Source organism: Corella eumyota, chromosome 1, assembly GCF_963082875.1.
Source record: "Corella eumyota chromosome 1, kaCorEumy4.1, whole genome shotgun sequence".
Lineage (NCBI taxonomy): Eukaryota > Metazoa > Chordata > Ascidiacea > Phlebobranchia > Corellidae > Corella > Corella eumyota.
Window position 1 is genome coordinate 7,459,099 of NC_137490.1, and position 22,377 is coordinate 7,481,475.

General features: G+C 30.4%; 5 protein-coding genes across 9 annotated transcripts; 1 reads left to right on the forward strand and 4 right to left on the reverse strand.

Moving 5' to 3' along the window:
• Positions 1-424: 424 nt before the first annotated feature.
• On the reverse strand, positions 425-5,454 carry LOC145754456 (modular serine protease-like). 3 transcript variants are annotated; one of them, XM_082570583.1, is made up of 11 exons: positions 4,860-5,452; positions 4,549-4,588; positions 4,112-4,258; positions 3,786-3,953; positions 3,070-3,234; positions 2,696-2,860; positions 2,368-2,451; positions 2,173-2,286; positions 1,056-1,187; positions 820-933; positions 425-690 (listed from the first exon to the last, which is right to left on the reverse strand). In XM_082570583.1, the coding sequence occupies exons 1-11, from the start codon at positions 4,911-4,913 to the stop codon at positions 572-574; spliced, it is 1,302 nt and encodes a 433-aa protein (XP_082426709.1). In that variant the 5' UTR covers positions 4,914-5,452; the 3' UTR covers positions 425-571. The 3 variants fall into 3 exon arrangements, with proteins under 3 accessions (XP_082426709.1, XP_082426710.1, XP_082426711.1); XM_082570584.1 differs by lacking the exon at positions 4,112-4,258 and having other exon boundaries at positions 4,860-5,454; XM_082570585.1 differs by lacking the exons at positions 425-690; positions 820-933; positions 1,056-1,187 and adding an exon at positions 1,236-1,955.
• A 3,348-nt stretch (positions 5,455-8,802) lies between these two features.
• On the forward strand, positions 8,803-16,111 carry LOC145754066 (protein O-mannosyl-transferase 1-like). 2 transcript variants are annotated; one of them, XM_082570551.1, is made up of 15 exons: positions 8,803-8,957; positions 9,386-9,537; positions 9,690-9,836; positions 10,023-10,258; positions 10,515-10,658; positions 10,732-10,825; positions 11,047-11,168; positions 11,631-11,762; positions 11,879-12,028; positions 12,213-12,380; positions 12,931-13,168; positions 13,588-13,762; positions 13,991-14,167; positions 14,481-14,600; positions 14,820-16,111. In XM_082570551.1, exons 1-13 carry the CDS (start codon positions 8,839-8,841, stop codon positions 14,151-14,153), a joined length of 2,040 nt encoding a protein of 679 aa, XP_082426677.1. In that variant the 5' UTR covers positions 8,803-8,838; the 3' UTR covers positions 14,154-14,167; positions 14,481-14,600; positions 14,820-16,111. The 2 variants fall into 2 exon arrangements, with proteins under 2 accessions (XP_082426677.1, XP_082426678.1); XM_082570552.1 differs by lacking the exon at positions 8,803-8,957 and having other exon boundaries at positions 9,431-9,537; positions 9,724-9,836.
• LOC145753085 (colipase-like) lies at positions 14,502-15,474 on the reverse strand. Its single transcript, XM_082569512.1, has 3 exons — positions 15,403-15,474; positions 14,873-14,992; positions 14,502-14,624 (listed from the first exon to the last, which is right to left on the reverse strand). Exons 1-3 carry the CDS (start codon positions 15,472-15,474, stop codon positions 14,502-14,504), a joined length of 315 nt encoding a protein of 104 aa, XP_082425638.1.
• On the reverse strand, positions 15,959-21,727 carry LOC145754092 (uncharacterized). 2 transcript variants are annotated; one of them, XM_082570554.1, is made up of 5 exons: positions 21,103-21,151; positions 18,203-18,277; positions 17,500-17,666; positions 16,769-17,202; positions 15,959-16,645 (listed from the first exon to the last, which is right to left on the reverse strand). In XM_082570554.1, the coding sequence occupies exons 1-5, from the start codon at positions 21,122-21,124 to the stop codon at positions 16,369-16,371; spliced, it is 975 nt and encodes a 324-aa protein (XP_082426680.1). In that variant the 5' UTR covers positions 21,125-21,151; the 3' UTR covers positions 15,959-16,368. The 2 variants fall into 2 exon arrangements, with proteins under 2 accessions (XP_082426680.1, XP_082426681.1); XM_082570555.1 differs by lacking the exon at positions 21,103-21,151 and adding an exon at positions 21,566-21,727 and having other exon boundaries at positions 15,960-16,645.
• On the reverse strand, positions 18,848-20,230 carry LOC145753822 (BTB/POZ domain-containing protein 19-like). Its single transcript, XM_082570277.1, has one exon. It carries the CDS (start codon positions 20,099-20,101, stop codon positions 19,226-19,228), a length of 876 nt encoding a protein of 291 aa, XP_082426403.1. The 5' UTR covers positions 20,102-20,230; the 3' UTR covers positions 18,848-19,225.
• Positions 21,728-22,377: the final 650 nt, after the last annotated feature.

The window sequence follows — 22,377 nt, forward strand, 5'->3', positions numbered from 1 at the left end:
TATGAAAGGAAAAAGGATATGAAAAACGTTAAAATCAATGTTGACAATTTGTTTTAATGTCAAACCGTTCCACAGAATTGAAATAAACAGCAATTAAATTATAAAATTTTTTTTTGATTTTAAAATTTCAATATTTTATCAAAAACATAAAAAAAAAAAGAATTTTTAAATGTGAAAGTTAATAATAGGTGACTGTAATTGCTTTTCATTTTTGTTATGTGTACTTATGATTGCTAAAGCTAACAAGCTTCGCTTGTAACAATAACTTAACGTTATTATGTCAATACCATTACATAATACTTTAAAATAAATACCTTATTAAAGCCTCATACTTGTTGCCAATATTTTGACTTGGTTTTATATTTAAAATATGTTCTTTAAATAAAATTAAGTAAAAAGTTTTCAACCATTAGGTATTACCAAATGAAACTAATAGTTCTTTATTGAATTGCAAAAGGCACACCTATAAAAACGTGAAGTATTTGTTAGTTGCAACATATTTAACAATTAAAAAGATGAATTTTCTATATATTTTAATATCTTTGCTTAATATATTTTTATTGAATTGAAGTTATAATTCATTTGTGCTTTGTTTATAATATTGAAATAGAGCTTCCCAAACAGGGCTAATGACTTGTTTCCAAAACAATACATCTCTCTTCCACACTTCATGCAAAAAAGGCAGCTTATCTAAAACATTTATTTATAAACATTAATTTATTATGCGTGCATAAGTTAGGACTATTAACGAGAAAATAACCAAAGTTTATAGTTTTAAATAACCAAAGTTTGAAGTTTTAATTAAAGCCTTGAACCTACCACCAACTACTACAGGGCAGTAGCAGTATAAACAACCTTCAGGAAATGTCACGCACAGTTTGTGCAAGCACGTGACCTTTGAAAATGGGGGACAAGAATATTCGACGTCATTTGCTTAAAAAATAACATAATTTGTAATTATCTAAAGTTTTATGATGTTGTTGATTTTTATTTTTGGTAATTCCTTTTAAACAAGTTGTGTATTGAATAATTAGAAAGTCTAACTTATTTTTTACCTTTAACAATGTTGATGTATCTTTTTACAGTTGGTATCCAGTTACTAAACAAAGTTATTCTCCATTGGTTGAAGTCTACAATCCAAATTGTTAAGTTTTGAGAAGTCGTAGGGGAACTGGGGGTCGTGCCAGCTATAAAACAAACATCAAAAAGTTTTAATGTTTTAGATTTTTTAGGCATAGTTGAATAAATTTGTACTTATGAACTAAATTTAAATAATACAAGCAAACAGTATTCAAAACATAACAACTTAAATTTAAATTTTTAACGAAGTTTTTATTAGAATAAAAGGCGAATAAAATAAGTAACTTGGCAAATTTCGGAACTTAATAATAGTACTCTTACAATAGCGCGATAAAAAAATAAAAAGAGGCGCTTTGGTCGTGATTTAGTGCACATATATATGATAATAAAGCAGTGCAAGACATAAAAATAGGTTAATTGCAAAATTAAAATAAAATACATTTTTAGGCTAAATAAAAGTATCTAAAACCACTCTATGCATAGAAATAGAAAATGACAACGATTAATGCTGTTCTCAAATTACACAACATAATGAACATGCGTTAATTGAAAGGTGATTTAAAAAAAAGTTATTCTTGATCTACAAGATAAAATTGCACCCAACTTGGCTTAATAAAATAGTTTAAGCAATAAAAAAACAAATGAAAAATAAAAAGTATGCTAAAAAAGCTAACATTAGTTAAAAATATTTAAATATTTGTTATATTATTTAAAAAATAAAGCGAAAAACAAGAACATTGTAGGTTGAAAATTGCATTTTTTACTTCAGCTCCAAAAAATCTTTGCGACGAATGGGCTTAGCTTGATAACATGCACTAGGTTGGCAGCCAACTATCGAAGAAAACACACCACTATCAAGGCAACGAAGAGCAAATCTAAAAAGCGCATGCGTTGATTAGTTTCAAATTACAATTAGAATGTTTGCAAATCGTATTATTGTTTAATTTCTGATGAAAAATTACAAGGTCCGTTGTGAAGATAACCTTATATCTACAACTATACCAACTACTCAATCAAACAGCAATTTGGTAGTTTGCGGTAGTTTACCAAAACATGCTATATTTTTACATTTTAAAACTATTTAACACTTACATGGCAAAGTAGGGGTAACATGTGTACCAGCACAAGCTGGATCTTCATAAGTTAACACGTGACCATTTCGTGAGCACATAATTTCAGTACAGTTAGTTATAAGAATATCAGAACCTAAAAGACAAAATTTTTATAGGTTATGTAAATAGTTGCATAATCTCTGGAAGTTTTGTAATATATAAAGTTTAAACCTACCCGCAGGATAAATAACACCTTCATAAATGCATGTTACAGCCGGTTGTGTTGTTGTGTGTACCATAGGCGCAGGAGTAGAACTTTCTAAAGTAAATAATTTAATATAATAACCACGAAAGCGTATTTTCTTACCAGTTAAAATAGATATATTAGACTATAACTATGAGCAATAATGTGACCAAGTGTTACATACTAATGATAAGATTTTTAAACGCAAATCAGTAAGTTGTGGACAGTTGTATGTATTAACGAGTTTTATTCTATGCATTTTGAATCTAGAGATGTTTTAAAGCACCTGGTAATATTTACAAAGAGTGTTTTAATTTACCTGTGACGTCACAATTTACTTCGTCTGAACTGTCACTGCAGTCGGCTGTTCCATCGCATACCAAAAACAACGGTATGCACAATCCAGCGCCCACACATTCAAATTCGTCGTCGATGCATCCTCCATAATCTGTATCAATGGTTGTTCCAACCGGCGATGTAGTGCCTAAAAGAGCACACAACATAAAAAAAAGCACAAAAACAAGGAACAACGACATTCTTTTTAAGCACCTTGTAAAATACTGGGTTTTAAAATCTTTCTAGCAATTTGGAACACTTAGGAAATATGCCAGTATTTGCTCTTTATTTTAACAGGTGTAGGTATGTGTTATTAGGTAGGTTACTTTGATAAGCCATTTGCAAGTTTTAGAATACCTGTTCCACCACAGTCCACTTCGTCTGAACTGTCACTACAATCTGCTGTTCCATCACATAGTAAAAACGTAGGAATACATAATCCAGTGTCCAAACACTCAAAATCGCCGTCGTCGCAAACTCCGTAATAACTCGGTTCAGTTGTAGTTGCTGAAGCTGTTGTAGCTAACAATAACAAAACAAAGTTATAACCCAAACTGCTAAATATACTAGTAACTAGGCGGGTGTAATGGTTAAAGCAAGTTTTAACAAAATGCTTTTTGGTAGCACACTTAAAAAAGAGTTTAAACAAACTTTTGTCAAATTAAAATCAATTGGCTGGTAAATTATTGGACAAAATGATCAATAATATATCAAAACACTAAAATTTAAAGCTGGGTTGGGTTAACAAGTGTTGCCATATGTTTGGGTAGTAAAATAGTTTTTCCTAATATAAAGGATAAATACTTAAAAAAGGTCTTGTGGCAATTTTTTTAATACCATTTAATACAATGGTTTAAATGCGAACATGAAAGTCCATTGACTTAGCTTCAACTAAAAACTTTTCGATTCTATTAAAGTGCCATAGTAGCGTTTTATTCAATATTGGTAAAAATAGTAGTTATAGCGAAACCAACACACAATGAAAAAAATTATTTTAAATTAGTCAAGGCATCTTTAATTTTAATACACGTATCTGCCTTAAATACCAGCAAATTTTAAATACTTTATCTTACATGGACAGTTTTCTTCGTCCACTGCACCAGGACAATCTTGTTCCCCATTACATACTAACGACACGTTTATACAAATTGCGCCGCCACAGTCAAAATCATTCTCACCAGTACAATCACTGTAGTAGTAATCGTCGTCACCTGTCGTCGTTTCAACTGGGGATTGAGTAGCTACAAAAGGTTGGTTACAGTTACTTAACTATTCTTGGTAAAAATGCATTGGTTTTGATTACAAAGCTTTATGCGGTACCTATTAATAAAACAAGTACACAATGCAAAGTGACTTCCTATTTGGGGGTTAATTATAAACAGAATATGGTTTAAAATACCATTAACTGAGGTGCAATTTACTTCGTCCGAGTTGTCGTTGCAATCTGACACCCCATCACATTGCCTTATAAGTTCAATGCACATGCCTTCCTCGGCACAATAAAATTCGTCCCGCAGACAATCGCTTTCAACGTACTCGTACTCGTCTATACATATACGTTTTGTCACGATTGGCAAAAAAACAATTTTACTTTAACAGTTGCTTTTGTATATTTTACTTAGGTGTGTTTTGTTGCATGCTTTATGTAATAAAATTGACCGGCAGCGAAGTGAAGTGGTCAGACAGAACACTTGTGGCTTTACATAAGGTTCTGGGTTTGATGGACTAAGTCGGGGTACTTAATGTTACTCTATGTTTAGGTCGTAAAGTCGACCTTATCACATCGAGGATAAGTAAATGTGAAAAAAAAAATTTAAGCAAGTACGTTTCTCTTACCATTAGATTCCCGACTGTTGACAATAGATTGCGATAAAGTCTAAAAACAGAACACTGTTAGTTTTTTTTTCGAATACAAATATTAAAAGGCAATATATGGTAGTTTCCTGTGTCGGAAAAAATGACATAACCCTTTTATAAACTCTAGTCTACTATTGTTAACATGACTACCCCACCAACAGTCTATTTTTAATTATTCGTCATAAGTGACGCATATTTTCACTAACGCATTCATTCCATCAGGTATACGAAAAGGTAAAAACGTTTTTAAACAGTAAAATAAAGTCTAGAATTTTTTATTATTAGCTTACCTCAGTAAAAACAAATGTGCACAAAATAAGGAACTTTACAATAACTTTTTGCATATTGTATATATTTAAAAAAATAAATAATCTCTTGCTCTAAAAACAAAACAAAAATCAGTTGTTATTTTACAACGTTGTTTTATGACGAATAGTTTGTTTTCGGCTGTCCAATTAGGTAACTTATATTACAGCTTAGTAAAACTATGTGGGTTTTGCCTGTTTATTTTCGTAACGCTTCAAATAGTAACTGGCATTTTGTTGACCTTTCTATAGAACTAAATAAATGCCATTGGGTTTTTGTAATTTAAATAACTCAGAATTATAAACCCCTACGATGATTTATTATAAATTAAACAACTTTAAAGCCCTACAGAATGGTGCAATAATATATAAATGTGGCTTCTTTTTTGAAACGCTTTACTTTTGTTTGGTTTTCTATTGTGGGGCATTTTGTCTGGGTTTTAACCATGACTTTGTTAAACAGAGAAAGGGTCTAGTTCTAAGTGTTTTTTAAGTGCTAGCAGGTACACAACAGACGTCTCGTTTTTACCGTGTGCAGAACAATTAAACAAAACACAACACAACGCCAACGCTTTAACTTTATACATAACTGAATTCCTGAATTGTTTAATGTCTGGTTACAGTTTGTTTGCTGATACGTCTAAGCTGAAGTAAATATTTGCTATCTTGAAGTTTACTATTGTTTATTCATGTGCAGAAAGAGGCAAACTTATCTTGTACAAAATTAAATGAAAACAATTTTCTTGATAATAACATTCCTGGCTGCAAACTTAACTAATATTTACTCTTCTTTATAACACAGTATTTAGCAAATATATTTACAGCCTGCAAGTTAACTGACATGTATTTTATAACCTTGTTAAATAAATAAATTATTTTTTTATTTTGTATCTGACTTTAGTACAAAAATATTGTTGACAAATCTGTGTTAATTTTTATGGCGCTAATAATACAGTTATGCAGGTAACAATGGCTTGATTATAGCCGGAACCTTGTAGGTTACCTGGCCGGTTTCCTTTGGGTGAATAACGCATATATACCTGAACTAACACGTCACAAACCTTTAAAAAACTTATTTTTTATCATTAAAATGTCCACGAAAACATAAAACTCTGTTTTAACCCAGTCTAAACTCATCATTGCTATCACGTTTACTATCCACCCGTCGCGCTGTGTAATTTGACTTTGAACATTATTAGGTTTAGCCCTGTTAAAACAACGTTGACTGCCTATGTTAATGAACAATGCGCTGGGCTAATAAAATAAAATATTTTTAACATCTTTACCGGAAAATTTGAACAAATAAGAAAAAAGAGCACTCGACCGTATAACGTGGCCGCAAACGGTGCCTTAAGCACTTTACATTTTGTGCCATATAAACGTTTTCTATGTAATAGGAAATTAAGGTGACTTATGTCGTATTAATAAACCAACTTGGTCTAACAAGCGTTTAGTATAATTGACAAAAGCTAACCACAACTGGCTTATTAGGTTATCCAGAACCTTCCAATATACGGTACCACAGACCGTGAAAAGACAAATGATGGTATTTACATATCGGGCGTACGATATTTAAAATATTTTTTTCAACTTTTAATAACAAAACTTTATTTTTAGCTGAAACGCGTCACTGCGGCTAAACGCACGACCGAAAAGCAAAAAATTACCTTAAGATATCATTTAAAAAGAATTATACCCGATTATTCATTATTAGTTTTTCTAAGTTAATTTTAACAGATTAAATTTGCCTTATCACGCTGTACTTTAAACTGCTGAAGGATATGAAAATTCCGTTTTGTTTTTTTTTTATTACGCAAAAAGCTATAATTAAAACGCGTCGATACCAAAAATCAATAAACAATAATTGTCCAGTTTCTATATAGACCTTATGCTTGTAATATAATTTAAATGCCTCAATTAATTTTTTTACTATAGCGCTAATAACACGTCTGCGTTAATTGTAAGGCCGTCTTATTAATCAAAATAAGTTGACAATCAAGTTTTAGTTAAACGATAATTTTAAAAACACATTTTTTCTACAAAATATTTTATTTTTTCTGATAAAATTTATCTCGCGCTGTCTAATAAAACCATATTTTCTATTAACTAACACCAAAACTTTAGCCAATAATTACAACCTTCGTAAACTAATGCGATATTTAAATCCAATTCTGATGATCCGTCCTATTTTTGTCGCGTTCAGCGCCGTATGACGTTTGGGACTGAAGAACGCAACCTAAAACTATGCTCGACTTAAATGGGTATGTAAAACGCCATTTCTTGGGCCTCACGTAATGTAATTTAAAGGAGAAAGTTACTAGTCCCGTGTTTTGTTGTTTTAATCAATACGCAGGCGTCGTTGAAAAACGCTGATTTAAATACCATCACAAAAGCTATGTACCCCAATGGAACCCATTAACTTGAATAGAATGACGTAATTAACTTTACGATAAGAAAATATTTATATTTTCAATAGGAAAATTTTTTCCATTTTTTGATATAGAGTCTAATAACGGTTTACTTTTAAGAAATTGAAAATATTTTTTTATCTTTTTTTGTAAAACTTTTTGTAAACGTGACATAGCTAGCTTATCTGTTTTACGGTTGGCTGTGAATCTGTCATACTTCGTTGCTTTTAAAAAGACCCAAAATTCCTTTTATTTAATTGGTTTTAAAACAACTTTATAAAAAAAAATTTTCCAAGATTTAACAAGAATCTACGCGATAGATTTATTGTTAAATTACTTTTTAAATCTACTAAACTAATATTAAAAAATCTTGAAAACTAAGTGTTTAACTACATGTTTTCTAAGAAATTACAGGCAATATAGTATCCGCTGGCTGATTTTTATTTTCTTGTTTTTTTTTCGAACCAAAAAAATCTCTAACTAACAGTGAAAGATTATTTATTTCAAAGAAGGGTAACTTTCTGTTTCTCACTGTTTTTATCTCATACAATTTAATGCAAATTTATTTTATTATAATACACTACAAATACAGGTGTTCCTGGTTTTATAGCATATTGTTATGAGGCCGCAGGGCTGATGATAATTGGTTGATTGGCCGGCTGCGGTATGTGACGTCATAATTTGTAGATTTTTCTTGATTTAATAAAGGGTCACTTTTTGATTTCTCCTTAGATAAAATCATTTTTGTTGTTTTAAACCAAACCAATTAAATGATTAATAATATTTCTAAATACAGCTTAATAAAATATTTTTACTTGGTAATATTTTTTTTTGTATTTAAAATTAGTTTTTTAAATATTTTATAGAAATTTTCTGATTATGTTTTTGTGTTGCGCCATGTCAAAATTAGCAATACAAAATTATAGGTTATTATCAAATGTGTTCTAATTTTTAGTTCCTGTTTTATGGTGCAATATTTTACAAAGTAAAGTTCCTTATTAGTTGAAAGTTCCTTATAATTAGTTAAACAAAAAGTGTATTTTTAAATTTCATAAAGCTAATTTCATAAAAAACGAAAGTACTTATCATAGTTTAAAATTTTGGACTTCAAAATAAAAGTTATATTTGGAATATTTTGTGTAAAAAGGTAATCGAGATTTTTAAAGAATAAATTAAGTCCTAATAACCTTAGGATTCGGAGGCAGACTTTATTTGGACTTGGGAAACCTGGTTAGGACTTAAAATTATTATTAATATAAAAATAGGATGGTAGAATTTTACATGCGTAATTTTTTATAACACTTACAAGCATAAAAATATTCACGTTCGAAAATATATAATTTTTTGTGTTATATTTTTCTTAGTTTGTAGCTGACAATTAACTCATATTTCTACAAACAATTAATTTAATGTTTGAGGACAAATATATATTTATAAAATAAAATGATTATAAAAAAGACCCTAAAGGGATTCCCCCTTTAGAGCATTTCAGAATGATTGACATTTTTTGATTTATTTACACAATTTCTGATTTATATAGCACTAAAATTGATAATATGTTGTTTCAAAAAGTAAAGTGGCCAGAAAAATATACAAATTACATTTTACAAACTCTATTATTTCTTACCGGGGTATATACTAGATGTTCTGATCTCAATTTTCCTAATTCACCAGTGTAAGAAAACATTTTTTTTTAAATAGTTAACTCAAAATTTATTTATTTTAAATTTTTTTTTTGTATATCCTCGATGTGGGAACGTCGATTGCGCGACTTAAACATAGAGTAACATCAGTTACTCCGACCCAGTTTCGAGTTGCCTGTGGCAGTTTGGGATATTATAGATTATAATTGCCTGATAATTATACTGCTGATCAAGTGCTGGCTCAGCAGAAGTTCACACCGTTTATAGCGCCTTACGTTCACACCGTTTATAGCGCCAAGGACGCTACAGCATGAGAACAGTGGGGATTGAACCCACGACCTCATGTGTGGTGTAGCAATTTATATTCCCCGAATAAGTAATTCAAAAAATTTCAAATTTTAATGACATTTTCTTCAATACATATGTTATTTAATCTGTTAGAAAATAAATTTTCCTTCAGGTTTGATGAGGTATATTATGGATCTTCTTGTTCTTTATATTTTAATAAAACATTTTACATTGATGAGCAGCCTCCTTTGTTTAAAATTATTCTTTGTTCTTTTTTACCTGAAATATATCAGAAAAAGGACTTGTGGGCACATATAGGAAAAGGTAAAAATAAATATTTTTGTTTATATGAAGTAAATTAATCCAGTTTTTTGTGGCAAAAAAGGACTGCATAGCAGTGCACAACATGAAGTATAAATACTTTTGGTATGATTTATCTTATTATAATGAAAAGTTAACTAATTTTTTGTGTTAAGAATTTGTAATTGGCATACATGGCATTGTATTCAGACTAATTCCAGCCGTTCTGGGGGTTTTGCTAATTTTGCTTGTTTATCGTCTATTATTAAATCTAAAGTTCTCTAACTTCACTGCATTTATTACTGGACTTCTAATAACAATGGGTAAGAATATTTTTTTGTTTATGAATCTTATTTTATTGAAAAGCTTTTGAAAGAGTAGTAGTGTAAGAGTTGGTTGTTATCTTATTTTAAAAAATTGGTTGTAATCTAATTTTGTTTATGTTACTTTTAGGATATTTTACTATGTAAGCCTTCGACAAACCTTAAAAATGTTTTTTTGTGTTACAGATAATGGGATAATTGTTCAAAGCCGTTTAATGTTGAACGATTCCTTGCATCTTTTTCTTCTGGCATTTGTGTTTTTTCTACTAACATTTGACTCATTTTGTTGCCTAATATTATTACATGTGACTATTGGACTGTTGATATCAGTAAAACGAAGCTCAACATCAATTTGGTTTCTTGTTTTTGTTGTTAGTCTTCAATCTGCTTGGGTTGTTGCAATTAATTGTTCGCGATCTCTTGTAAGTAATTTATGAGACAAAATTTTTAGGTTTTAATATTTGTATTCATCTTTTTAATAACAATTAATTAAAATAAATTAATTTTTATTAGGCTGCACTGCTATATTTAAATTTATTTTTTATTTAATTGTTCAAAATTTAAGTAAGAAAGTTTAATAATAAATTGTAAACACTTTTTGTTTATGAAAATTTTTTTTTTGTTTATGAAAATTTAATTGTTTATGAAAATTTTTATAAAATAATTATAATTTTTAAGGTAAAGTCTTTAATTAAATCAATACTGATCATTATTTCTTCAATTTTCATCCCATTGTTTTTATACATTTTTATACACATGGTTAACATCAAGTTACTTAGCAACAATGGCCCTTATAGTACAATGATGTCATCAAACTTTCAGGTTGGTTATTTAAAAAAATAAAAATTTAAATCAAGTTTAAAAAAAAATAAAAATAAAAACTTTTTTATGTTAGGCTTCATTGGATGATGGCTTGTGTTCAACTGATGTTAATATTAAATATGGAGATACAATTTTGTTAAGAGCAAACGATTTAGATTATCCTTATGGTAAGTTAGTACATTTTTTTAATATTTTTGATTTAGGTGAAAATAATCAGTTTTTGTTATTTTTATATGCTCTATAAAGAAGTATTATTTATTTTAATTAATTTAAAATAAATGTTAAATTAATTATATCATTCTTTACTAAAGTTTTAAACTATTTTGCAAATATCTTTGCAGCCTCAACATCATATTACCATTATTTAACAATTTTATGTATTATCTAGCTTCTTGTTATTTGCAGTCGTACCCAATGCTTTACCCATTATTTTATTCTGATAACAGAGGTAGTTCTGGTCAACAGGTTGTTACATGTGCTAGGAAAAAACAAACATCTTCTCAATGGAAAGTTAGTAAGCCTTTAAACATATTATGGTTGTTACATTTGCATAAGTTGTTATAACCTGTAAAAAAAAAATTGTTTTTTCTTTTTAATATAGTTGTATAATTTTTTAATTTAGTTTTTTTAAATCCTGAATGACATTAACAAGAAAGGGTATATGAACTTTACATTGCATTGGAAAGAATAACAAAGTCAAATACAAATATTTCCAAATTATCAAACATTTATATATACAAAATTTTACGGTAAAATACGGCATGGTCATGTAATCAAAAATATCAAATGGCATAAATTAACCCTAACTTCAACCCTTTTCTATTTTGTATACATTTAGTACATGTGGTTCACTGGAGCATTTGGTCCATTGGATATCCGTTTGATATACATTCATCCATTTGATCCTGTATATTTTAAAGGAACTGCTTTTTTAAGATATTATGTAACATTATTTATTATATATTTTTTTAGATTGTTCATTCTGATAAAATATTGGGAAATGTTGTTAAAGATAAAGACATTGTTTGGCTACAACACCAACAAACAGAAATATTTCTTACAACGCACGATGTTGCTGCTCCTATTTCCTATTATCATCAAGAAGTAAGTTTATTTTAATTTTTTTAATTTGGCCTACCTTACTATGATGCCATTAAGCCTAATTTTTATTTATGGATTTAAAATTTTTGCCTTAAACAAGTTAAAAAAAATTTTTGCAGGTTTGTTGTGGTGCTATGGATTCAAATTTGTCAAATATTTTTGACTGGAAAGTAAAAATAGTCACTTATACCAATGACGATAGATCATGGAGAAATTTGGGACAAACTTTTGTGCAACTTCAGCATGTGGCCACTGGAAAATTATTACAGGTTTTAAAAATATAAGCAGCATTTTTGCTAATAAGTGAACCAAAATAAAACAAAATTTTGTAAGAACTAGAAGAGTATTCTTTATTTTACTTTTCTACCCTAAAAGAATAAAGATCACAACAGATTTTTTAGTTAATTTTTTAATGTTATGGTTTTTTTTGATATTTTTTTACACTTGACACAGACAAGTGGTAGAAATTTGCCAAAATGGGGCAAAGGTGAAAGTGAGGTCATTGGTGATGTCACAGTTGATGATGACTTACATGTTAGTTGGAATGCAGAAGTTTTAAAATGTGAGAAAAAGAAAAGAAAAAACATAATTGGAACTTTTCAAAAGGCATTGGAGTACATTGTAAGGCTAAACATTTTTTTATAATAGTTATTTGTTTTTTTTTGTAAAGATAAAATCTTATTTTTTTTAATAAATGTTATACCCAATGCATAAACATAATATTTAAAAAAAATAATTTAAATCTATTGCATCATATATTTTAATCTTTGCTTATATTAAGTTATTATTTATTTTATTTTAAGAGATTTTTTAAAATGGTTTATAGTAGTATAGTAGTCAGGACACTTGCTACACAACATAACGTTGATGGATCAATTCCCACTGCTCTCATGCTGTAGTGCCCTTGAGTAAGCCTTATAAATGGTATAAACTCCTGCTGAGCCAGCAATTAATCAGCAAAATAATTACCAGGCAATTATAATTAATAATATCCCAAACTGCCAAAGGCAACTTGAAACTGGGTCGAAATGACAGTTTTTACTCTATGTTCAGGTCATGAAGTTGACTTTTTCATGTCGAGGATAAAGATATATATTACAAAAAAAGTCCTGTTTTATTTTTTTAGTTTGAAATTTAACATTGTGTGATTGAAACTATTTTATTTTTAAAGACATTCACTAGAAAAATATCTCGCAACCCGGCTACAGAACACAGATTTGGATCCAAGGTCTATGATTGGCCATTAGCTCAAACCAGTATAACATACTGGCATAACCTAACGACAAACTCTCATATCCTATTTGTTGGCAATGTAGTTAGTTGGTCAGGTGGTCTGGTGGCTGTTTTTATAACAAGTGTTCATGCTGTTTTGACTTTGTTGTGTGTACAACGTGGAATTAAAATACCAGGTAAGTAATATGGTTGTTTATTGTCAATTTTTCTAACCATTAATATTCATTTTTTTTTAATTTTTGTTATTCAAATTTGGAATTAAAAAAAACGCAATCTTAGTGTAGTGGTTAGAACACTTGGTTTTACAAAATAAGGTTTTTAGGTTTGGTCCCATTTGTTTCCATACTGTAAACCCCATCAGTAAGAAGCTATAAGAAAACCATTTGCGAAATAATTTTTGAGCCATTTTAATTACCAACAACACCCAAGCTGCCAAATTAAATTAAGACTGGGTTTTGGTAACATATGGTATTCTATCTTTAGGCCATAAGGTTGGATTTTCTCTTTTAAGGATAGATAAATATAAATGAAAAAATTTAAATTTAGAAAATACTGGCTCCTCAAAAAAGTTTAAAATTTTTTTTAATTTTTTTAGAACAATGCCACAGATTGAACAGAGTTTACTTCATGATGGTATCTGCATGGTTTTTGCAAATATATCGACATTTTATATCAGCTAATCAATATTCATTCTCTTATCAATATTTACCTGCTGTTTTGTGTCTTCATATTTTACAATCTGCTTTGTTGGGAACTACTTTTTCATGCTGGTAATATTGAAATTTTTTGGTTATCAATATATTGTTCTTATCGTTAAATGTTTTTTCAAAAGGACCAATTTATTGTTTGTTTTGTTTAGTTTTTAACAATTTTATAAAAAAATGATTTTTGGAGCGTTTTTTTTGACTTTTTGCCAATATTTTTTTTATTTAACTGTATGTGTATTGACCCCTAAGTATTTTTATTAATTTAAAAAAAAAGGTTTTATACACTTGCAGTGGTGTGCTGGGTAAAACTATTACCTTCATTTACATTGGATTAGTTGTTTATTGTTACTGGAGTTTAAGACCAATCACATATGGGTTTCCACACACTGGAAAGCAAGATTTAATCGATAATTCGTGGTGGAATACCTGGGAAATATTAGGACCGCGTGGTTAAAATTGAACGTAAAGGTAGGAAGTTGTGTTTTAGTATCAACACTGTAGTATAGTTCTAAAAGCACTCGACTTTTTTACACGAAGTCGAGGGTTTGATTCCCACTGTCGTTATGTTGTGTAGGTATCTTAAGTAAGAAGCTTAAAACGGTAGTTTATACCATTAAAAAAGCTAATCGACAAAAATACAGCTAAGAGAAATAAATTTAAAAAAAGTGTTGCATTATTACTTAAATTCAACTTAACATTTTTTTCGCTGCAAAATACCAAATATTTCTTTAATTATTTTATTGTGAATAATTAATATTTAATTGGCGATTTTAACGTTTAGCTTAAAAGTGCAGCCATGTTCTTAAGTTGTAAAAGGAGGGGGATTCGGGTTGTTACGATCTGCACACCTCTTGTCACCGTTCGAGTTTCGATCACAATGACAGCCGAGCTCGCATAAACAGTAAGTGTATACGTCAATTATGCCCTAGAATATAAACATATAAATATATTTAGGAATTTAATCAACTTTAGTTAACTGTTTTCTGCTAGCTGTTTTAAATTGGTGTATTTACATTAAGAATAAATTAATTGATAAATAATTGCCAACGCTTGATTTAAATATATTGTAGCATAGGTTTGTTTTAAATAGCTGTTTTTAACGAGTCTTCTATTATTAAAGGACGGACAGAATTTTTTGTACTTAATACACAAAATAAAAAAATAACAAATTACGTCATCCTGGCATCGATCATATTCCTTGGTACGGGCTGTACAACGAGCCACCTTTAACCAATCATACATACAACATCCACTTTTACATTGATCTCCTTCTAAGCATATTTCCCCGTTGTCCTGGAAAATTGGATTTAAAATTCTGTATTACTTAACAGTTGGTAGAAGCGAAGGATTTGTGTTCTTTACTATATAGCAATGTAAAATCCCTGTTTTTTTAGTGTTTTGGATTTAATTTTTTTGCATGTTGTTGATTGATATTGAGCATTTATTTTTTAAGCGTTGTTTAAAGACTCTACTACTATTCGTAATCTAGCATTTATGGTTCTACAAAAATTCTTAGTTTTGATTGAGGTCAGAATATGATCCCCTTTTTTATATTGCAAAAAAATTGCGTTGTTTTTTAGCTAATTTTTATGAAAAGCTTTAATAACAGTATTATATCTTGGTATGGGTTACTACCCCTGTTATGTTTACATTTTTATCAAAATTTTAAATTTAAATAAATAACTATTTAAATCACTACTTACCAAGTCATAAAACAGAGGGTCAGCATAAGCCAATGGCAAAATGCACACAAGTATTAAAAACAACAAGCGCATTTTTTTCTATTTCTAAAATCTACAACAAAAACTAGTTAAAACATATATAAGTAACCTACAACTTAAAATCTTATTTTAATGTACTTTTAAACTAGTAATTGTTTTTTAATTAACATAACTTTTTGAAATTTAAGTATTTTTTGCTACAAATTCCCCAATATATTCTGTTATAACTTTTTAAATTTGTTGAAATAGTTTTTAACGAGTTGAATAGTTTTTTCTTTTGTTGAAATAGTTTTTTCTTTAGTATACATTTGCAAAACTATGTTCTATTTTCTATAACAGCAGTGTATTTCTATTTAAAGACATCTGGTAAAATTCGCACGTTTATTTTAGTAGGAAAAGGCTAAGGTTATGTTAGGTCATAACCTTTTTTTTGATCTAGGTTATTTGTTAGTCTGTCTCTGTGCTATTACCTATATAGTAATATGCTTTATTTGGTTTCTATTTTTTATACATCTGTATCAATTTAATATTCACTTTGCAATTACATTTCTTTGTTAGTAAATAAGGGTTAAGAGTATTAAAAAAGTTGTGTAGACAAAATAAATACATTAAGTAATTATGGCGTTTATTAAGTTTGGTAATCATAATTTTTGTGAATTTTTTTACCTGTAAAAATAAACTTTTTATTGTGGATAAATAATCTAAGTTTTCTGTAGATTAATTTTTTTTTAAGTTGAACCAACTAATTAAAGGCGTTGATCAACTTAAAACGCATAATCTATACATAAAAAAATGCAATTAAATCACAAAATTACAAAAAATTGTAACTCATTACTTATTTCATAACCTAAAGACCACTTTTTCTGTAGCACAGTTTTGACCCCGGGCAAATGATTTAAAACGAAATGTTAAAGCATTTTTTCGAAAATGGAATCCACCAAAAACGTTTTATGTTTCAAGAAGCGGAAGTTTTACGATAATTTGTTTTCGCATCAAATCAGCGTCGCTGCTGATGATCGTGGATATGCGCGGAAGTTCGCGGTGTTTTTGTTCCTGTGTCACCGTAGACGGCTTCTCGCCAATCACGATGTCGTCGGTACGCAAGAGTGCGACTTGTTGTAAAGATTGTCGACCCAAATCTCGCAATTTTGACCTCCGGAATATCGAGGGATTTCGACTACTTAGGGGTCTGGGTAGAGGACAACTCGAAGCGAGATTGTGAACGCTACAAGGTTATAGAAAAAATTAATTTGCCTAGTAATGTTTTATTTAAAGTAATACTTTTTAAATGAAGCTAGTATTAAAATTTCGCTTTTTACTTAAAAGTATAAAATTATCACCGACTTACTTTAATTTTCTTTGATTGACCGGATGTGAAAAGTGACCTCGGTTTTTTGGAAGAGGAGTGATAACACTTCCTCCTTGCATCCAGTGGATGTGGTAGAGGACGTCGTCGCGGGTCGGCTCGACCCTTGCTCTTTTCGGTCGAATTTTTTTTCTTAAAATCATTGAAAAATCCGGAATTAATGATCCCGCAGTCTCGCGTTCGATTTTGGGCGCTGGCTGGGACGCAACAAGGCGCGCCCCCGTTCTTTCGTTTCCTATTAATCGAACTCCGCGAAGGGGTAACAGATGGGGTGGAGTTTTTTCCTGTTTTTGTTTTTCTCGTATTTGTTGAAGTCTGTCTAGGTGAGATCTCCGGTTGTGGTTAGTTCGACCGACAGGTTCGGCACCAGCAAGACAACCACGATACTTCGTTACGTCTAGGGGTCCGCGCATGTCCTGTACACAATTATATATTGCTTTGCATTAACTAACGACATCAGCTTTTATTAAATCAGTCAAATGTCGACTTTTTTTTCTTAAAATCTAACGACATTAGCTTTTATTAAATCAGTCAAATTGGCTAAACTATGTCAATGTCTGATTTATGTTTTGTTATTTTTAAATATCTGATACAGACAAGAAAAATCAAGTTAAATTAATTATAATCCTTTTTGTATTTCAAAAATAATGCCAATTTTTAGATGATTTATATTCCTATTTCCATATGTTGCCGTAAAGTTAAGTATTTATTACCTTGATATTGCAATTTAAATCTAACGTCAAGTGGTCTTTAGCGTTGTACTCGTTGGTTGCAAATCTTTTTACGTCGTCAATTTTTTGTTGTTCCAGGTTTCCTCTTAGAATCATCAACCGTTTGAGGTAACTTCCATTTACATTTTCTGACGTGTTATGCCAGGCGTCTGAAACATAACAGGCATCTTGTAAACCTTATATATATATATATATATCCCACCAACTGCCGAGCTATTTATTTGTTTTTCTACCTATATACAATAATTTTATTTATATTTTTTTATTGACGTTTATCATTGATTCTGACTGAATTCCTACCAAGGCAATGATAACGAAATGGCAAAGTAATATATACAAGCCTATAAGACACAATAGGAAGTGTTTAGACAAAGGTGTTATTACCCTAAGCACCCCTTTCAAGGCTAGATTATGGAATAAATGCCCTTATAGCAGATGCTTTTTAATTTAACCCTATCACTAACGAAACAACATCGGTCGGGTTAATTTGCGGTTAAATACCGTTGTCGCTGTGTTTATGGGGAATAAAGAGTGCGTACTTAACAAATTTGTTTTCGGCGTCGACTTGTAGAACCCTAAAGGTCGGATTTAAAGATAATAGCGTATAGGCCGACCTATTCATCTGAATAAATAAAAGCGTATACCCTTAATTTTTAAGCGCATTTTAATTGAAAAAGGCGATTACCTTGTTTGATATTGGGAAGCCCAGATGGTTGGCTAAAGCCGGGTTGTCGACTTAGTTGACTTGCCATGCTTAGACCTGTAAAAAGAAATTGAAAAATATCAAAATTACTACAGAAAGATATACATTTACACAAAGATTTTTTTCATGGGTTGATTGGGTAAAATTTATTTTGTAATTTGTATTTTAACATTTAAAATTGGAATTTTCAAATATGTTAAATTTTTGTAAATTCATTAAGTGTTTTTTTTAGTGTTCGTGACCTAAACACTTCGTTGCCAAACCCTTTCAATATCCTACGATGAATACCGTGTAACTACGTAAGTCGTGACGTCATTGTTTAATCACCACGTGGTTGTTTACGAAAGGTAAAGTTTCGAACCGCACTGACATATAGTTAATCGCGAGACACGTTTTTTAGACAAAGCTGTCCCAGTATCTTTAATTATTATTTATTTATAAACTCGAATTTAAATGTCAAAAACTATTAATTTTCGCTAAAGGGCTCCGTTTAGCTCATTAACATTGCTTTCTTTTACATTAGTGTTATATATATAAATATATATATATAAGTACTTATTAGGTAGACTTGTATTTGTGCCAGTTTAAACTTCTGATCTCAAAATGTTTTTTAATATAAACTTTTTTACAAAAAACAATTCACAACTCTTATTTTGTAAGCAGTGTAATAATAATAAATAAGGGTATTAATAAGACACGACATAACATAATATTACCACAGGTGCTTATTATAAGGAAGAAAACAAAACATACGTTGTCATAAGCTAAATAAGAATATCTTGTACTTATTGGAAAAGTGTATAAGCCAATATGAGGTCGCGGCAAAGTTAAACAAATGACTTAAATTAGCGCTAGTTGTTTATCTTTAGTCCAAATATTGTAATAATATGGTGTTTGGCACAGTTTTACACCACAATTGTCTTTTTATTTTTCTATTTTTCGCGGATTCGACGACTGTCTGTACCAAATTCTTGCAGAGTCGCGTTTAAATTTAACGTCACGCTTTTAATTGACTTTTGGCAGATATTGATGACTGTCACGTGACTTGGTACCGACTCGCATACATGTGCTGTAGGAGGCAGGGGTGTTCTCTTTGAGTGCGTGAAAGCGCCACGCGGCGGCAAGCTGGTCCATCGGAATTAAACCATCTTTTCGGTTGTCCTCTTCGACTTTTGTGAGCTCATCAGAAGATAGCAAAGGTAGGCGAACAAGAGATATGACTGATCCTGCTAATTCGCGTATGTGCCTGCCAGAAACAATGGAATTACTTCTAGCCCATTTTTTAATCGAGTTTAAGATATCTAACTCGTCAGCGTTTAGTGCATCGCCTCTCATGAACACCCCCATGGCTTCTGGGGAAAGCTGTTGAAATCCCTCAGTCTTCAACACTTCAGAACCGTTCTTCATTGCGTAATCTAAGGATTTTTGTAGCATTTCCGGTTGGGCGTGGGAAACAGAGGCTTGAAGAACTTCGCATGCTGTATCCACCGATAAACCGTCTAGTAAAAATCTCGAGCATAAACGTCGTAGCCCGTCCAAGTTAAATTCCATCGCCAAAGACATGACATCAGGCGCTAAATCAGGAGTCAGTGTACAGCAGTTAGTGTACATGTAATCTAAGGCGGTAAGAAACACTTCTGGTCTAATATTAGGCAGGGCATGTGGCGTGTCCCGGCTTGTACCAGCATGTGCTGGCTGTTTTGCGAACATTGCTCGCATAACGTCAGATCTTGCAGCCAATAAGCACCTGTGACCGTACACTAACTGCCTCTGCGTGCCAACTAGAAAAGATGTGTCGCTAAAATCCTTGTGGTTGATGCAGCGTTTACGCATTAGGCTGTAAAAAGCGGTTTGGTCGCCCCGCACCAAGCGTTCGTCCATCTTGAATTAATATTTTCGCCTGGTGGAGCAGGTCGGATTTAACAAGTAACTTAATAGTCCAATAACTGTTTTAATTGTAATGTTATATGAGTGTTTTTACAATGCTATTCTAAACAACAATATAGTTTTAACACCTAGTATATGTTATGACTTCCTTATTTAGCAAATTGGTTAATTTATGCCAGTATATTTTTGGAGTTCTTATGCAGAAAACTAAGCATTATCTAATGGATAATGTACTAATTGTGTCCTTAAAACCTTACTGACTTGCATTGGACACCCTACGCTAAAGCTTCAACAGGCCATTAAAATTGGGTTTTTAAATTTTGATTTTACTTTTATAACGAAGTCACGTTTAAACGAAATGCTTATTACTAATAACCTATCTGGTAACGCCCAGACAACATTCACTTACGAGTCGTACTGCGCGGAAAAAAGACTGCCTCGCGTCAACATGATAGCCTGGGGTGTCGTTAAAGTTGTCCTTCTTGTTTCACGCTAAACAAAAAACTAATCAACCAAATTCAATCAGTTAAATTTGTCTTTTCTCGATCCATAAACGGGTAATAAAAGCAATTTCGGATATGATTATTACTTAATTATTGGGTGTCTAAAGTTTTCTCTTCGTTTCCATAACTGACTATGTACGGAGCTATGTCGTAATAATGGCTTATTATTTTATTGTTGTATAGTCTACAAGTAAAGGATATGGCATGTTGACTGCCTTTAATTGGTGTTTCGCTAAACCATGTTAATTATGCTGCTACTAATCAAGTTAAAGATCACATATCACTGCGTTGTTTTTTAACAGCACTCACATATAGGTTTAAGATTGATATTACATAAACAACTAACAAATATTTTCAGTAATAAAAATTAAAGTTTATGTCATCTTTTAAGCCTGACCAAAACTATATAAACGTTTATAAACCTTTATATGGCTTTGAACCTAACTTTGTAGCCTACAAACAACAACAATTTTATTTTTAATTTGTACCTACCGGTTATGGTGGCAAAGAACATTTTTTGAATACACAAAAGAATATTAAGTGCAACACTGTTCCAGGTAAAATCCGTTTTCAAGTACATAAAAATCTATATAATATTTTAAACACAGCTGCTATAATTTAAAGTAGGGCTTGCCACACTATCCTTTATATTAGCCTAAGTACTCTAATAAGCATCGATAAGTTTTGGATTATTTTTTGATTGCTCAAACGAGTCTGCTCTATCGCTATATTTACACAGTCACATTTAATCCCACTCCCGAATGATTTTGCTGAAGATGTATTGATTTACTTCGATTGCTTTAAACTTTAAATTTGGTCAAGTTAAAATAGTTTGCTGGTTAAGTAAAGTTTGTCGTATTGTATGTATATAAACTTTTTAAATAAAATGACCAAACCGTTTAGAATGTTGTGTATAAAAACAATTTTAAATATAAATAGTTCATATACAACGTACCTTAAAATTTGGAATCACAGATTGCTTTTTTGATGTCCAGTCTTATACAAAAAATTGAAATAGTTATGATGTTTTCATATTATTATAATCACACATATTAATATTTCTATACATGTTTGTCCTTCTGGATTGAGTAAAAACAACAAATGAAATCATGTAATTACACAAGTGGCCATTCCCACCTATACTACGTTATAGCTGGATAATTTTACTAAGAAAACAAACTTTCTTTTATTGACATCCTTGTTTTTCTAGCTGCTGAAGAGACACTGTAATAATTAAAAGATATGAAATAGGCGTTAATACCTTTAAACTTATTTAGTTTTGGCATCTGTGCCTATACTTTAGTTATACTTAACTAATTTTATGTTTTCCTTTTTTAAATGGTGATATTTGGACTTTACTTTTCGGACATATACTTGTTGGCCTTTTATTTAAAACAGATAAGGTAATTTGATCAACATAATTTAATTACTCGAAATAATACTATTGTCTTTTTTGTCTTAAATAAAATATTTCTATTTTCACTAAATTTTTATGTTAAAAATATTATTCTATTTAAACATTTTAAATGCGACAACCATTGTGCACTGACATGTTATCTATAACCTCTTTAACCGCTCGAGAATAAAGTGGTTATGTGCGGTTTAAAAGTTCGGTTTAAGCGTTAAACGTGCGCACTTCCAGTAAAAACAACTTACTGACACTATTTTATGCTACATAGTTATTTGCCTTAATATTATTTGTTTGAAATGTATTGTGTAATAATGGTCATATTGTAAATTATGAACAATAATTATTTAAATAATTAA

Coding starts and splice junctions, on each gene's coding strand:
- LOC145754066 (XM_082570551.1), top strand. CDS start 8,839: ATGTTGTTTCAAAAAGTAAAGTGGCCAGAAAAATATACAAATTACATT. Junction 10,826..11,046: donor CGATTTAGATTATCCTTATG/GTAAGTTAGTAC, acceptor TGTATTATCTAG/CTTCTTGTTATTTGCAGTCG. Junction 13,169..13,587: donor ACGTGGAATTAAAATACCAG/GTAAGTAATATG, acceptor TAATTTTTTTAG/AACAATGCCACAGATTGAAC.
- LOC145753085 (XM_082569512.1), bottom strand. CDS start 15,474: ATGCGCTTGTTGTTTTTAATACTTGTGTGCATTTTGCCATTGGCTTAT. Junction 14,993..15,402: donor ACCCTCTGTTTTATGACTTG/GTAAGTAGTGAT, acceptor CCAATTTTCCAG/GACAACGGGGAAATATGCTT. Junction 14,625..14,872: donor ATGATCGATGCCAGGATGAC/GTAATTTGTTAT, acceptor TTTATATTCTAG/GGCATAATTGACGTATACAC.
- LOC145754456 (XM_082570583.1), bottom strand. CDS start 4,913: ATGCAAAAAGTTATTGTAAAGTTCCTTATTTTGTGCACATTTGTTTTT. Junction 4,259..4,548: donor CAACAGTCGGGAATCTAATG/GTAAGAGAAACG, acceptor GTATATGTATAG/ACGAGTACGAGTACGTTGAA. Junction 2,861..3,069: donor AGTGGACTGTGGTGGAACAG/GTATTCTAAAAC, acceptor GTGCTCTTTTAG/GCACTACATCGCCGGTTGGA.
- LOC145753822 (XM_082570277.1), bottom strand. CDS start 20,101: ATGGACGAACGCTTGGTGCGGGGCGACCAAACCGCTTTTTACAGCCTA.
- LOC145754092 (XM_082570554.1), bottom strand. CDS start 21,124: ATGTTCTTTGCCACCATAACCG. Junction 17,667..18,202: donor GCTTCCCAATATCAAACAAG/GTAATCGCCTTT, acceptor GTTATGTTTCAG/ACGCCTGGCATAACACGTCA. Junction 16,646..16,768: donor GTCAATCAAAGAAAATTAAA/GTAAGTCGGTGA, acceptor ATAACCTTGTAG/CGTTCACAATCTCGCTTCGA.